Below are 14,800 nucleotides of genomic sequence, written 5' to 3'. Positions count from 1 at the left end.
AAGTGCAGTTAATAGTACTGTTTTTAAGAAAATAGAGTCCAAGAATAGGATTGCTGTTATTTTAGGGGTTAGTGAAAACTCTAGCTTCAAGAAAGTTTTTGTACCTGTTCTATTTGTTTTTTAAATCCTAAGACTTGAAAAAGCAGCCTAAATCATGAAGTCCTCTGAGAACTGTTTTTTCAGCATAAGGGGCTTCTTTGCTAAGTTCTGTTCTAGAGCAATCACATGGCGTACGAGAAGTGGTCCCACTATTTAGTATCAAATTTTGTGGGCTAGAAAATTTCCTGGGTGAGAAACTTAACTAGCTGTAGTTAATGAAGGCAAAAATTAGGTTTCCTTGGACTGCTAAACTAAAAATAAATGTACATTATTCTTCAGATCAGACCTCTCTCTATGACTCTAAGACTAAATCAGAATATCACCTCTGACTTAAAATTTCAGTAGTCAATTTAGTTAGAATGTACTTTTCCATGTTGGAAATTTGTCAGTTTGTGTGTGATTTGTATCATGGTATAATGGCTAATCTCCAATCTCCTCCAGTTCTAATCCATCTGGCACCATAGCAAATTAGTCTTAACTGAAAGTAACTACATGATCCTGTTGGGCTCCTTGGAAACAGCCTCCTAAGGCCTCAGGGTGCAGCCTCAACTCATGCCCAAACGTTCATGGCCTCCAGAATGGGCTTCCAGCTGGCTGCTTCAACCTGTGTTGGCAAAGATAAGGAAGATCAGATGTCTATGTGAAGAGAGATGGGTGCTCTTTCCCATTTGACTTGGGGTTGCCGAGGACAGCAGCTCTGCACCTGCGTGCAAGAGGAGCTTGCATGCACATGGCCAGGACTCAAGCTCAGACCAAGAAACTGAGCAGGTTTCTCCCTCACTGAGGGGAGGTAGGCTGCTTGGTCTCTTGTGCTGAGAACTGAGATTCCTAAGGGTTTAGAAAGTGCTGCTTCCAGTCTTCCTACAGTTTCGGAAGCTAATGTGTTTAGGGATTGGTTGACCCTGAACTGTGGATGTGCAGTTACTCCAATTGCACTGTCATTGATTGGCTAGCATTCAGGAGCCCTGGAGTCTCGCTGGTGATTGGGGGACCTTCTGGAGTGAAGCAACTATTGATTGGTGGACTTCACTGGAGTCAGAAGGCCATGGATTTGATTGGCTGGTCTTGAGAAACTTTTTTAAAAATTTTTGTTAATGGGGAGTAATCATTAAACGATTGGAATAGGGTTAAACTCATTGCTCCAACCAGCTAACAGGCAGTCATTTCATAGGTATTCAGGAACTTGTAATTTTCACCTATCCTGGAATCACAGATGTCCTGGGTTGGAATAAGCCTATCAAAATATGGATCACACATCAGATGCCATCCACCCCATTCCTGGAAGGGAGCATGCAGCACAGGTTAGGGAGTGACAGACTTGGACTCAAATCCTGTCATTAAACAAGTCTCTGTGATCCTTGATCTCCTAGGATAGCACCTCCCTGAAAGGTCTGTGTTCTCAAGATTAAACTAGTCAACATGCGTTAAGTGCCCATAATGTACTCAAAGTTTACTTCTCAAACTGAACACTTATGTCCTGTTGCAATCCACAGAGGTCACAGTAGTGACTCAGGCATTCTGTGTCCGGATTTCCTCTTGGTTCTTCCTGCCTACGGCCTGTTGGAAGCCCTTGGCAAGCTTTATAAAACTAGTGATCTCCAGGCCTCACCCATAAAGAACCTGATGTGACTGGCTGGTGGCAAAGTTCAGGCAAGAATGTATTTTAAAGTTTCTCTATGGCATTCACTGTGGAAGGAAGTGGGTCATGCTTAACCAGCTCCTTACTTATCTGCTGGTCAAACAGGAGAAAATAAATAGCTTTGGTTGGCCCTATCTTTTTTTCTTTTTTTTTTTGAGACAGAGTCTCACTATGTTGCCCTGGGTAGAGTGCTATGATGTCACAGCTCACAGCAACCTCTAACTCTTGGGCTTAAGCGATTCTTTTGCTTCAGCCTCCCAAGTAGCTAGTAGCTGGGACTCCAGGCACCTGCCACAACCCCAGGCTATTTTTTTTTATTGCAGTTGTCATTGTTTAGTAGGCCTGGGCTGGGTTCAAACTGCCTGCCTCAGGGTATGTGGCCAGCGCCCTAACCACTGGGCTACATGTGCTGAGCCGATTGGCCATATCTTGATTGTTCTTAAGTAATGGGCTGTTCTTATTAAAGCCTTGTGGAAATTGTATAATTAAAAAACAAGCATGGTATTTAAATGGAATATACTATAAGCCCCCTTGTTGTTATTGCTTTTGCTCCTTTTTGTTATTTTAAAAAGAAAACTTGCCTTTATGACTTTTGAAAGTCTAATCTGACATAAAGGTTAGAGGTCAGGTTAGTGAGCTCTCCATGGTATGGACTTGAGACTTTACTGAAAGTGAATGACAAAATTGTCCCAGTTTTGAAACAAGCTTTGGTTAAACTTGTCTTCTTGGATATTGTATCAAAAAATAGTATTCGTGCTTCCCTGGAGTCAGTGTGCCTAGGTCCCCGCTGTAATTTTGAAGCCATCCCCATAAAGTGTTGAGAATGTTTTTCTTTCGGAGAGGGAAGGAGTTTTAGTCAAAGATCTTTTCATATTTTTTTCTTCCTAGTTTTGGGGAAGTGTCCAATTAGTTGAAGGACTGAATACAGAATTTTTCAGCTAAAAGAACACTGAGCCATCTTCTGTTATCCATGGTTGATAACTATATTCGTTTTATTCAGGTATACTTTTGCAACTTAATATTACTTCCAAAATAGACTTTGTTAGATATACAGTAGAATGTATTTTTTATTGTTTTAATAAGCATTTTATTTTGGAATATAGGCAGTCCCTGGGTTATGAACATGATAGGTTCTATAGGTTTGTTCTTAAGTTAAAATTTCTCTAAGTGGGAACAGGTGTGTTTACCTATTACTTGTAATAGCCTCCATTCAAAAGTGCAAGTTGTACATCAGTTGGATGTTTGTAACTCAGGGACTGCCTGCAATTTTTATATTATGTTCATTTTGATGTTGTGTATTTTATAGGTATTGACAGATGTATAAAGACAGATGTCCACCATTATGGTATTGAATATCACCACCCTAAAATTTCTCTGTGCTTTGCCTGTTCAACCAAACCAACCCTTCTTATCCCTTTCCCCTGGCAACCACTGGTCTCCTTACTGTCTCCACAGATTTTCCTTTCCACAATGTCATATGGTTGACATTATTAAAGGAAAGATTATTCATGACACTTGTTAAAGAACAGTAAGGCAGACTTTATTTAGAGGGACTACTACAATGGAGTTTTTCAGTAGACAGGAAAGGGATTTGGTTCAACTCTGGATACAACAGAGAAAAGGGAGAATTTATAGCTAAGGAGAAGGGTGAAGAGGTTGGTGGGTGGAAAATTACTAAGAGGAAACATCAGGGGTAAGAAGGATCCTGGCTGAACTTACCCAACAGGATTCTTGCTGAAGGCGCAAACCAGGTGATGAGGTTTGGTGGAGGGATGGTGGAGGATGAGGAACCACCACAGATGCTGTGGGTGGAGGATTCTGGTTAGACCAACTCAGCAGGATCCTTGCAAAGATTGGGCAATGCAAAGATAGCTACTGTAGTTCAAAATGCAAGGCCTATGTGGCAAGAGGAGTTAGAGGAGCCTAACTCAAGTTTGGTCAAGGACAGACTCTTGGTCAGAATCTTACAATACATTCAGACTGGCTTCTTTCACTTGGTTTTATGCATTTACGGTTCCTCCATGTCTTTTCATACCTTGATATGTCATTTCTGTTTACTGCTGAGTAATATTTCATTATCTGGATATACCACAGTTAGTTTATCCATTCACCTTCCAGGTTGCGGCAGTTATGAATAAAGCTGCATATACATCCATGTGCAGATTTTTGTGTAATTAGAACTTTCAAGAATAATTATATGTTTACAGAAAATAGTAGAACACATTCCTTTATATTCTTTCCCCAATTTTCTCTAAGGTTAGCCTCTTACATGAGTATAATAACATCTTACTGGGGCATTGTTCAAACCAAGAGATTAACGTTGGCATGTTATTATAACTAGCCTTTACTTGGATTTTACCAGTATCTCTACAAATTTCCTCTTTCTGTTTCATGATCCAGTCCAGGATACCATCTTGCATTAGGACTATGTTAATTTTAAATTTTAATTTGTAGGAGTAGTTTGGGTATGTTGTTATTTATTAAATATGCTCACAAAACTTGGCATATTCTGAGAAAATGAATGTATACCTGTCAGCAGTCAGGAGCCGGTATTACTTCACCAAATGAACACATTTAATTACAATATCGTTTAGAATTTTTTGTAAGCTTGTTTTTGTTTTTGATAGAGCGGGCAGCATTCCCAGGGCACAAGGAGCGGTGACATTTGTTTTATACGATTCCCGTTTCTAAACAGAATACTAAAGCTTGTTGAAAGAAGGTCATTATAAGGTTGAGCCTTTTAAGAGCTGAGAGAAAACTAGCAGCAGGGTTGTAATAAATGCTGTCAATGCCTAATTTTTCAAGTTGCTGCAAAGGGTGATGTGTTCGCGTGGTTTTCTAATGAGCATCTCCAAATGTTTGGCTGGCAGAAGGACTCCATGAAAGATGACAGAAGAAGTTATTGTGATAGCCAAGTGGGACTACACCGCCCAGCAGGACCAGGAACTGGATATCAAGAAGAACGAGCGCCTGTGGTTGCTGGACGACTCCAAGACGTGGTGGCGGGTGAGGAACGCGGCCAACAGGACGGGCTACGTGCCGTCCAACTACGTGGAGCGGAAGAACAGCCTGAAGAAGGGCTCCCTGGTGAAGAACCTGAAGGACACGCTCGGTGAGTGTCCCGCCCACGGCAGGGAGAGGTGCTTCATCTTTCTAGTTTGTTTGCTTTAAAAATAAAAAAAGTGCATTTTAAATGTTGATGTCTTCCTGTTTTAAAAATCTCTGAGAATTAAGAGATCACAGTGGAGCAATGAGATGTTTGCCATTTCCTGGAGATTTCAGAGGGTCTGATTTTGGGGGGAGTGTCTTATGGCAGGGGACAATTCTGTGTGCTTTGGACCCCTGCATAGGTGCCTGTCTCCTTATGCAAAAATTTTACAGGCTGCTGAAGTGGCATGGCCACCTCCAAAAACAGCCTGGGTCAGCTGATGTCATGTCATCGCATCATTTCTGTCTTAGAAAATCCTGTCCTTTTGATTTTTGTGCATAGAGAAGGAAACAACAAAAGCATTTTTCCCCCTCTCTGAAATGGACACTGTTAGCTAAGGGGGCAGCTATGTGATCTCGGAGGCCTCCCAAAGGTTACCCAACTGTAGATCGTGGCTGGGCTCTGCCCCTGAGGGCCCCTTTTGTTCCCGGTGTCAGCACATGGGAAGTACCCCCTTGAGTTATGGGAACCTAGCAGTGTCCAGTCTTGCCTCTGTGCATACTGGATTTACTTGTAGTAGTTACTGCTGCAGATTATCTGAGAAAATAAATCATCAGGGCTTTTTTGAAGAATGACTATTTCAAGCTGACACTTTATAAATTGTTATTTCCTCCTTCAGAACATGATGTTTGCACCCAAGGCTGCAGATTATCACTTAAGGGTTTGCTGTGAAGTTAGTATTATTGCCTGGAGTGCAATTTACTTAGGGTTTTAAAAAAATTTCTAATAAGAGAATTTATTAGAGAATTATTTTAGGGGAGAGGGTAAGGAATACATGGGAAAACTGGCAGGTATATACCATATGTGGTAGGTGTTACAAAATGTTCATCTTGTATGCAATCTTGAGAAGTCTAAACTCTCTCTTCAAAATCACTTAAAGTTTTCATTTATTGGATAGCATTTTTGTGTTATGGGTCAGGTTATTCCCATGATTTAGAGAGAGAAATGGGACACAGGACTTTGTATGAATCATACCAGGTCACTGGCTATCATGGATTTGGGGCCTGATGGAGAAATTCCATTTTTCATTAGTCATATGGTCTTTTCTTCACTAAACTCTTATCCCTTTTATCTTTTTGTCCTCATAAGCATGTCACTTGAAAGAAACACTGTGTCGTATGTTTAGAACTCTTAATTAACTGTGGGTTAAAAAAAAAAAAAGATTGAATAGATAGATACTTTGCTCTGAGCTTAATTTTGTTTATTTTTCAAATTTCAGCTCTCATCAAAGGACCTACTTTTGAGTGATATTAAACCTTGTTGACTTGTCTTGTCTTTTTTGTTTGTTTGTTTTATATTCTCAAGATTCTTGTAAAGAATGAAATGCCCAGAAATTGGGAAATAGAATAAGGCAAAGTAAGCACTCTGGGTTATCTGGAAATTCCCTAGAATAACTTGTCATTTTTCTTCTTCAGTTTTATAGAAGGGAAAGAGACAAAGCCACACACTGAAGCTATGAACTGTATCTTCCACCTGGTGTGTTTAGTTCCGTCTCGAGTGGCAATCAGTTCGGGGAACTCACGTACTCCCAGGTGCTGGGCCTGCCACCCCGTCCTGTCCCTGACAGATGGGCCTCTCCCTCTGCTGGAACACTTCTGGGACATGTCGACTTCCACAGTCGGCCAATTCCATTTTTGGAGAACACAGATTGTTAGAAAGCTCTTCCTTAAATAGAATCAGACTTTTACATTTCTTTAACTTCCTCCCTTGGCTCTTACTGTGCCCTCTAGGGCTGCGTTAAGGCAATCTGATCCTCTTCTGTAAGGCAACAGCTCTGCTGGAAGCTTTGGTCTCAATTCAAGCACAGGGTTCTTGGAAACGTTTGTAGTAAGCATTATATAATGTAAAAATAAAGATAAAATTACCTTGTGAGCACCCCTATTTATTAATAGCAGTTGCTTTTCATAGCCCAAAGGCCCTTGGAGATGAGTGTCCCCTTTACCAGGCAGGAGTGCCTCCATCTTTAATGTGTCTTTTTTTTTTTTTTATTTTGGTGTATTAATCATGCTTACCTGAGGACCTGCTTTTGTTGAGCAAGGAGGGACCTTGTTAGCATGAGTTTCCCATTGCCTGTCTTAGGAGTCTCAAATAGAAAGGTTCCTGGATAGGAACTTACCCTCATGAGTGGCTTCTTTCTCCATAATCTGTCTCATGTACAAAATTTGTAGACGTGGCACCATTCTCAAGAAGGCATGTGAGAAAACTTTCTGTAGCCCTTCCTGCCACCCACTGGTTTCTTTGCTAAAAAGATGGGAGCCAAAGTGTTCTTGGCTTCCTATTTATTATTTTTCTCAGCGTACCGTCAGAATTATGGTATAATTTTAGACCAGTTGTGCAGCCAGCAGAAATTATCTGCCACGTATTAGTGAAAATAACATCAAAAAGGAGACCACTCACATTGACCTTCTAGTAACAACTTACAGTGTCATGCACATTTGTGATTTTTACCACTGTGGGAGTCTAGATACTTCCTAAATCCATGGTAAGATCTCTGTGGCAGATCCCTGGTTTGGAATAAAATGGTACCAGACCGCCCTGGCAAAGTGATAGTGTTCTATGTGTGTGTTTACATCTCCAGTTGCAGATAACCACAGCTGTGTAGTGTCTTCTGCTTTCCTGTGTCCATTTGCTGTGCTCAAGTTGATAGTGAGCTAAATTTTGTCACTACCATAATTTGTAAGAATACTGTGGAAGAAAGGAGTAACTTTGACAAAAAAGACCTCCCTCCAAGGAAAATATTCACCTTCCTTCGTTTTCTCCAATAATTTGTAACTGAACAAAGCGGTACAAGCCCTTGTTTTCACACGCACAAAACATATGCCAATCTCCTCTCATATTCAACGTAACGATCATGAATAGTCCAAGAGAACTTCCCCACAGATAACAAGGAGCAGACTGTCAGAACTGTTCTGCCGGCAGGATCATGCTGGTGTTTTGAAGGCCCGGATGGCTCAGCTCTGAGCTCTACAGTGAATGGTCGTGGGCTATAGTCTGGCCTTGAAATTGCAACCCGCCTTAGAAAATCCTGCCGTTCGTTGTTGTAAAAGCACTACGTTACACCTTTTGAGACTGGGAAGCTGCTCTCAGGGAGGTATTTTTCAAAGATTTTCCTTCAAGCTGCTGAAGAACAGTTTTTTGTTACCACTTTTTGATACCAGCTGGAGCCTTCCAAAGCCCCAAAGGTTAATTCTCTTTTCCATAGTTAACTTAGGTCCCCAAAGTTCCAGTACTGTTTATAACCTGATTGTCTCTTCGGGAGGGCTTGTTCAGGGGCACACCTGCTGGTTGCCCACCACCCCCCTGGGTATCTCCAGACGTGACCTGCCCCAGAGCTTGTGCCTCTGGCATTTGTCCCAGTGTGACCATAGCTAAGGCCAGTGAGAAGCCTGTTAGTGATGAGCACCCACACTCTTGCCACTGTGGTTCCAGGCCAGACCTGAGCGAACCGAGGCTGCTGAGAGGGGCTCCCTCATGTTACAGCCTGCAAAACAGCCTTTGCACTGACTTGAGCCCATGGTTTTCTGTGGGGAAGGGGTGGCCCTGATAGGTGAAACCTACAGTGTTCTTAGAGGCATTTCTGTGCTAGGATCTACTTTGAAATTGGATGAATCAGAAGCACAAAAGAATATGACTCTGTTGTACAGTTCAAAAACAGTTAAAAATAATCCTTGCTGTTAGAGTCAAAGTATGAGGATTGGAGTGTGGGGGGAGGTGGAGCCCGTGGGAAGGAAGGTATGAGTGCTTAAGCCATTGGTGATCTGTCTGGGGACGTGGCAGGCAGCTTTCTAGGCTCGCCGACTTTGCCAGAATACACTGAGCTATCCCCTTGCTTTTGTAGGAGTTGTACTTCAGTTTTTAAGAAGTTTATTTCAGGCTGGGTGCGGTGGCTCACATGTAATGCTAGCACTCTGGGAGACCAAGGCAAGTGGATTGGTTGAGCTCACCAGTTCCAGGCCAGCCTGAGCAAGAGTGAGAACCCATCTCTACCAAAAATAGGAAAAACTAGCAGGGCCATACCTGTAGTCCCAGCTACTCGGGAGGCTGAGGCAAGAGGATTGCTAAAGCCCAAGAGTTTGAGGTTGCTGTGAGCGGTGATGCCATAGCACTCTACTCTAGGCACAGAATAAGACTCTGTCTCAAAAAAGAAAAAGGAAATTTATTTCAAAAAAAATCAGATCAAAACAAACACCACAACAAAAAGCCAAAAATTTTACTGTGCCTGATACAGAAATGTAAAAGCTCATACCCTGCTTTTAAAGATGCTTTTTTTGAGCAGGAGGAAAGAACAAATAGACCATCAGATTTCCTGCTTTTCTAAGTACACAAGAGGATGATTGTTATGATGGGGTCCAGCAGGAGCAGAGGACAGAGGGACCCAGGTCCACAGGGGGCCTTAGACCCAGAAGCCTGTAGGATGGCTGGGAGATCTGCGGGTAAGGAAGATGTCATCATTCATGAAACCCATATTTATGGAGCCTGCCCGAGTGTCAGCCATCATCTGTCCTAGAGGTCACTGTAAACAGATCCCTGTCCTTGTGGAGTTTGTTTGTCCTGCACAGGCTCAGAAACTGCATGGCTGCGATGTGTCAGAACCAGGGAAGTATTGCCAGAGTGAAGTTCACAGGGGAAGTAGATGGTGAGGCTGAGTGACAGGTAGGGACCAAATGTGGAGGCCACTGTCAGCCATGCCCAGGAGCTGAGCGCCTTGGCCAGGTGATTGCAAACCGTGGTGATTTGAGCCGGGGCATGCTGTGGTCCCTTGCAGTCCTGGGAAGAAGCTGGTTTGGTTGAGGGCCAGAAAGAGTACACACTAGTCCAGACAGGGAGTGGGGAGCAAAGTGAGCAGAAAGGGGTGGATAGAGTTGGAGGAGCAGGGAATCGGGGGTGGGGGGAGTATTGACTGGTTTCCCACTGGCTTGTGTCTTTGGGGATGATATGACATTTAGCAGGGTGCTTACCTGTCATGCCAGGATTTCATGCCTGCTCCCTCGACTTGGGCATACTGGATGGTGGATTTTCTGTCTGCTTTTGCCAAGTTTCCATGCGGAAGAGCCATGGGTGGGACAAGGGATCATGGAACTCTAAAGAAGGGACTTGGGATAGTTGGCCAAGGAAGATCCAGGCTATTGTGGGGCTACTACTACAGGCAGGCTTGAGTGATAGAAGTACAGCACAAAGAAAAGTAAGCATGCCTTTGTTAGAGAGAAGAGAGCAGCTTACATTGCATTCTTCAGTTATTTTAGATTGTAAAGGGACTAATAAATGAATTTCTCATTTATGTCAAAAGTAAATATCTGCCTAGGTTTAAACAATGTTTTTTAGGCGTTGAGGACACCACTTAATGCACATAAAGTGTTCAGGAAGCATGGCTGGCAAGCTCCTCCCTAGGGACGATGCCCACGGTGGGCTCCACCTACGGGGAGCAAGCCGCTTTCTTTCCTATGTTCACTTAAGGCTGTCGGGGCTGTGGATGCCATTTACGTTTCTCGTGTTTTAAACCACACCTGTGTGTCACCAAAAAAGACTTGCTACTTGAACTTTAGCCATACTTGGTCATTGATCTGAAGACCAGACTGGCCCGGAACTTTCTCCTTTTACTTCAGTGTACAAGAAGTAGCGGGCAGGGAGCGGGGCGCCAGGGCCATAGACTGGAATAGGAGAAGACAGCTCTGCCCGGGGCAGCTAAATGCCTGCAGGGTTAACCTGCATAAATAAATGGAATAAGAGCAATAGCTTACAGTTTATACAGCATTTTGCAATTTACCAAGTAGATCATACTTACATGCATTTTTTTTATATCAATAGTAAGGATCCCATAGCATTTGAATTGGCTGACTGAAAATTAAAAAAATAGTTGAGACTCCAGAATTTCTGTCTAGAAAGAATTCTGGGGCTTCAGATTTGTAGATGGAGGGGGGAGGGGTGTTCTTGAGCCTGGAATTCATGCTAAGCATGCCGATTTCACTCAGATCAAAAGGTACAGGCCAGTCAAAGAGTCAAATAAGATGCTTTTGGGTTCGTGGTACATAATTTATAAACACACTAGTGGTTCATATAAAAATAACACCACCCCGGGCCAGCCTTGGTAGTGTTACTAATTGCAGATGAGAACATTAAGCCTGAGGGAGCCGTGTGACCCTCTTGGTCACAGGTACAAGACCCAGAGGGGACTGCAGCTGAACCGTGAACTCTTCTCCTGTACCAGATGACTGGCTTTAGCCGTAGGCCTTTGTCCCAGAGTCAGGATGATACCAAGTTCTTCATTTCAGTGCTTAAAAAAACCTGGGGACTAACCAGAAAAACTTGAATGGCATCCAAAGGTTACGTTGTGGTGATGTATTGATTTAAATTTCCTGATTTTGATGCATGGCTTTGTGGAAATACAACCAGGTGTTAGGGCACTGAAACCTCATCTTCATCAGAATGCTTCCAGCTGTACCTGCTCCAGAACTTCCTTGATTATTCAGTGCATCCCCTCCGTTTCCCCAGCATGAAAGTGTTAAACAAAATCCCTGTTTGGTTTAACACATTGACTGCCACACTAGGAAAAAAATATTTTTTCTTGGGGTCATGGTATTTCATTAGGTCCGGAGATGTATGAGTTATATATGCTTTGTGAGGCCCCAGGCTCAAACTAGTAGAAGTTAAATATAATTCACATGGCGGTTAATGTGTTAACAGAGGTGGAGAGAGGGATGGGAAGACTGGAAGTCCTGAGTGCTCACCCTCCATGATTGCAGAGAACTCAGGAATTGTCATTTAGGCATACCAGGATTGTGCTTTTGTCACTGAGATTGTAAATGTCCTCACAGGTCTGGACAAGAGCAGAACTGCGGCGATCTCAAAGGACGCGTAGGTAACAAATGCAGCGGCCTCTGGTTACTGTGGAGGCCGAGTCCAAGTTTGAGTCATCCCTTCTCTCTGTCCCTTGGAAATCCCTTCTGAGCCACTGCATTCCCTGCCGAGTGACCTTTGAAAACAAGAAGCAAAGACTTTGAAATAAGGAAGCAGAAATTATGTGGGGATCCCCACAACATAATGGGGTCATGTTCCGATCAGAAGTGGGAGCGTGGTGGGGTGTTACTTCATCTGGTTGAGACGTGAAGGAAAGATAAGGTTTAGTAGCTTGCATCTTTTTGAAGCTTGCGTTTGTAATATAATTGGGAAAACAATACTGGCACAAAATAGCCCTCATTCAGATGTGGCACTGTCCCTTCCCATCCTGTTGGCAACCGGGTGGAGTTTTGTAGCTGGGAACTTGTGCCTTCAGAACAGCACAGCATGGTGGTCAGGGGTGGCAGGGGCAGGGAGAGAGAGTTCCCTGGGTCACCTACCACCTGCACTCACATTCAGGCTTCTCCACCTGCTTAGTGGAGTGAGTTTGGACAAGCTGTTGAACTCCCAGAGCCTCAGGTGCATCATCTATATAATGGGATAAGTGACACTTGTCTCATAAAATTTTTGAGACTAGAATGAAGTGGTTCATGTAAAGAATACTCTGGGCTGGGTCGGGACGTGGCCAGGAGAGGTAGGTTTCACTTGAGAGAGGGGGAGTGCAAAGGGAGATGTGGAGCAGTGTTTTTCAACCTTTTTTTATCTCACGGCACACTTGAACCTACAGTTAAACTTCCGCAGCACCTTAAGTTATATTGATCAAAAAAAGGAGTAAAAAGACAATATGCTTACTGTGCTTTGAACTTCTTTTGAAAATGATTAGATTTAGCAATCTTTAAACATTTTCATGGCACACCAGTTGAAAGTCACTGATGTAGAAGCTGAAATCTTGGGCGTGTGGAAGGACATTAAAGAGCCCACCACCCCTCCTAGGGTGAGCTGCAGGGTCGGAGGCCCCTGTGATGGGGTTGGGCCCTGCTGGCCTGGCCTGGGGTGTTAGGCCTGATTCCCACTCAGACGGGAGCCCCCAGAGGTTTCTGCATGGCTGGTTGGGGAGATGACTGTCCAGAAGGTGTCCTGGTCCTCCTCTTCAGGACGAGGGTAGAGCAGAGCAAGCCTGGCTGAGGGAGGCTGTGGATGTGGCTGCAGAGTGACCTGACAGTGACATCCCAAGCCCTGAGCTCAGCTGCGGGAATGGAAGGTGACTGGAGGGGATTTTGAAGGAAAGCCCTCTGGGACTCTGTGTGGACTGGATCTGGGACACACCGGAATATTAGTCACGAGTGACTCAGGGTTTCGAGCCTGAATGGCCAGCAGAGCAACAGAGAGAATTAGGGGAGCAGGAGGAGAAACTGGGTGGCAAGGATCAGACCCACTGGAGTCCGAGGTAAGGGCAGGACATTCGGTGGAAACATTGAGTCAGATGCTTCAGGTGTGAATCTCTAACTCAGGAGACACACAGTTCAAATTTTAGTTATACGTCCTTTGTTTTTAGTGAATTTCAGTTTGGGCACTTGCATAAATAATGGTATCTGGGGCCTATGGCCAAGACCTGGCATTTCGGAGGCAGCTACAAAAGGACTTCAGCTAAGCTTTCAGTCTATTTTTTTGTTTTGAAGACTGACCCTTATTACCTCCTGTCTGCTTTTGGATTCTTTCATGTCCCTTTCATGACTTTGGCCTTCTGAATGTGTGGGAAAGATCTGTGACCTCTAGCTGACATGCGTGCGTGCACACACACCCAAACCCACACATACACCCTGTTCCATGCAGATGGATAACTTTGGACACAGTTAACATCCACAGAATAATGCTTGGAAGAGGCTACAAGAGACAGGATGAAGCAGCCCCAGGGAGGAGCTATCCCCCCACCCCCACCCCGTCCTCTCTGTTGGGAAGGCCCAGGGGAGGCCTATGTGAGCTGGCTTGATTATGGCCCCCCAGCCAGCATCCCTGCCGCCCACTCTCCCTGCTGAGAAGCGTGGGGCCCTCACCCTGAAGCCAAACAAAAACTCAAGCGGCAGAAACATCCAAACCAAGTCCCCCAAACTGATTTCGCATGCATTTTTCCCTGTGAATGGGCAGCAGTGATTATTTCTCCTTGAGTGCCTGATTTGTGCCGGATTCTGTGCTAGCTGCCTGCCTACATTTTTATTTAATCTTCACACTAACCCTAAGAGGGAAATAATAATAGCCTTATTTTTTCACTTGAAAAAATTGAGACTCTGAAGTTAAGTGAAGTGCCCAAGAACATGCAGTAAGTGGTAGGGCTGAAATTCAAGCCCAGCTTGGCCTGACTTCAGTCTCTGCTACTTCAGTCTGGGGACCTGGGGCTTCAGCTGAGGGCGAGAGGGAGAGTCCGTGCTTGGCATTGATGTTGGGGGCCCCGCCCTCACAGCTGTTTCAGTTATTTGTTGTCCTTGCCCTAGCTGCCCAAATGCAAGGCTACTTCAGTGAGTCCTGGTTTCTCCCTGGCCCCAAAGGATTCACTTATTAATAACTTTGCCCCGTTCTTTAATGTTGAGGTGAGCAGAAGCCATTAATTACAATAAAATGATTCAGAAGCCAAATGTCTCAGGAACATACTCCTTTTCTGTACATTCATATTTATTTTGGCAGCACTCCTGACAGCACACATGTTAAGGCCACTGTATAATATTTCGGCCATTTTTGTCATCTAGTTTCTTTGTGTGACACGGTTTCTACAAATAGATATTCCTCAGAATTGTAATCTCTGAATGCCAGAATTTTATAGAGTTGTTAGTTGATCATTTCTGCTCTGAAAAGAAACGCATCCTTATTTTAAAAATTGAGAAGCTTAAAAAGGACAAGGAAATCCCTGTGACCCTGTCCCTCAGAAATAATCACAGTTAATATTTGTGCCTGTTTACCAGTGTTTACATACCTGGGTAATCAAGATCGAGTTACTGATGACTTCTTGCTGTTATCTATACCACCTG

General features: G+C 43.8%; 1 protein-coding gene across 1 annotated transcript in view; it reads left to right on the top strand.

Annotated features, from left to right (window-relative positions):
* NCK2 (NCK adaptor protein 2) overlaps positions 1-14,800 on the top strand; it is a 77,003-nt gene that overhangs the window by 31,900 nt on the left and 30,303 nt on the right. The window contains exon 2 of the mRNA XM_003794313.3: positions 4,609-4,850. Within this exon, the coding sequence (XP_003794361.1) occupies positions 4,625-4,850 (226 nt within the window). The 5' untranslated portion in view covers positions 4,609-4,624. The remainder of the gene's footprint in view (positions 1-4,608; positions 4,851-14,800) is intronic.

This window comes from Otolemur garnettii, unplaced genomic scaffold (genome assembly GCF_000181295.1).
Source record: "Otolemur garnettii isolate 467f Iridium unplaced genomic scaffold, OtoGar3 scaffold00079, whole genome shotgun sequence".
NCBI classification, from domain to species: Eukaryota; Metazoa; Chordata; class Mammalia; order Primates; family Galagidae; genus Otolemur; species Otolemur garnettii.
Note: the sequence above shows the minus strand (reverse complement) of the source record. Positions and strands in the feature narration are given on the sequence as shown.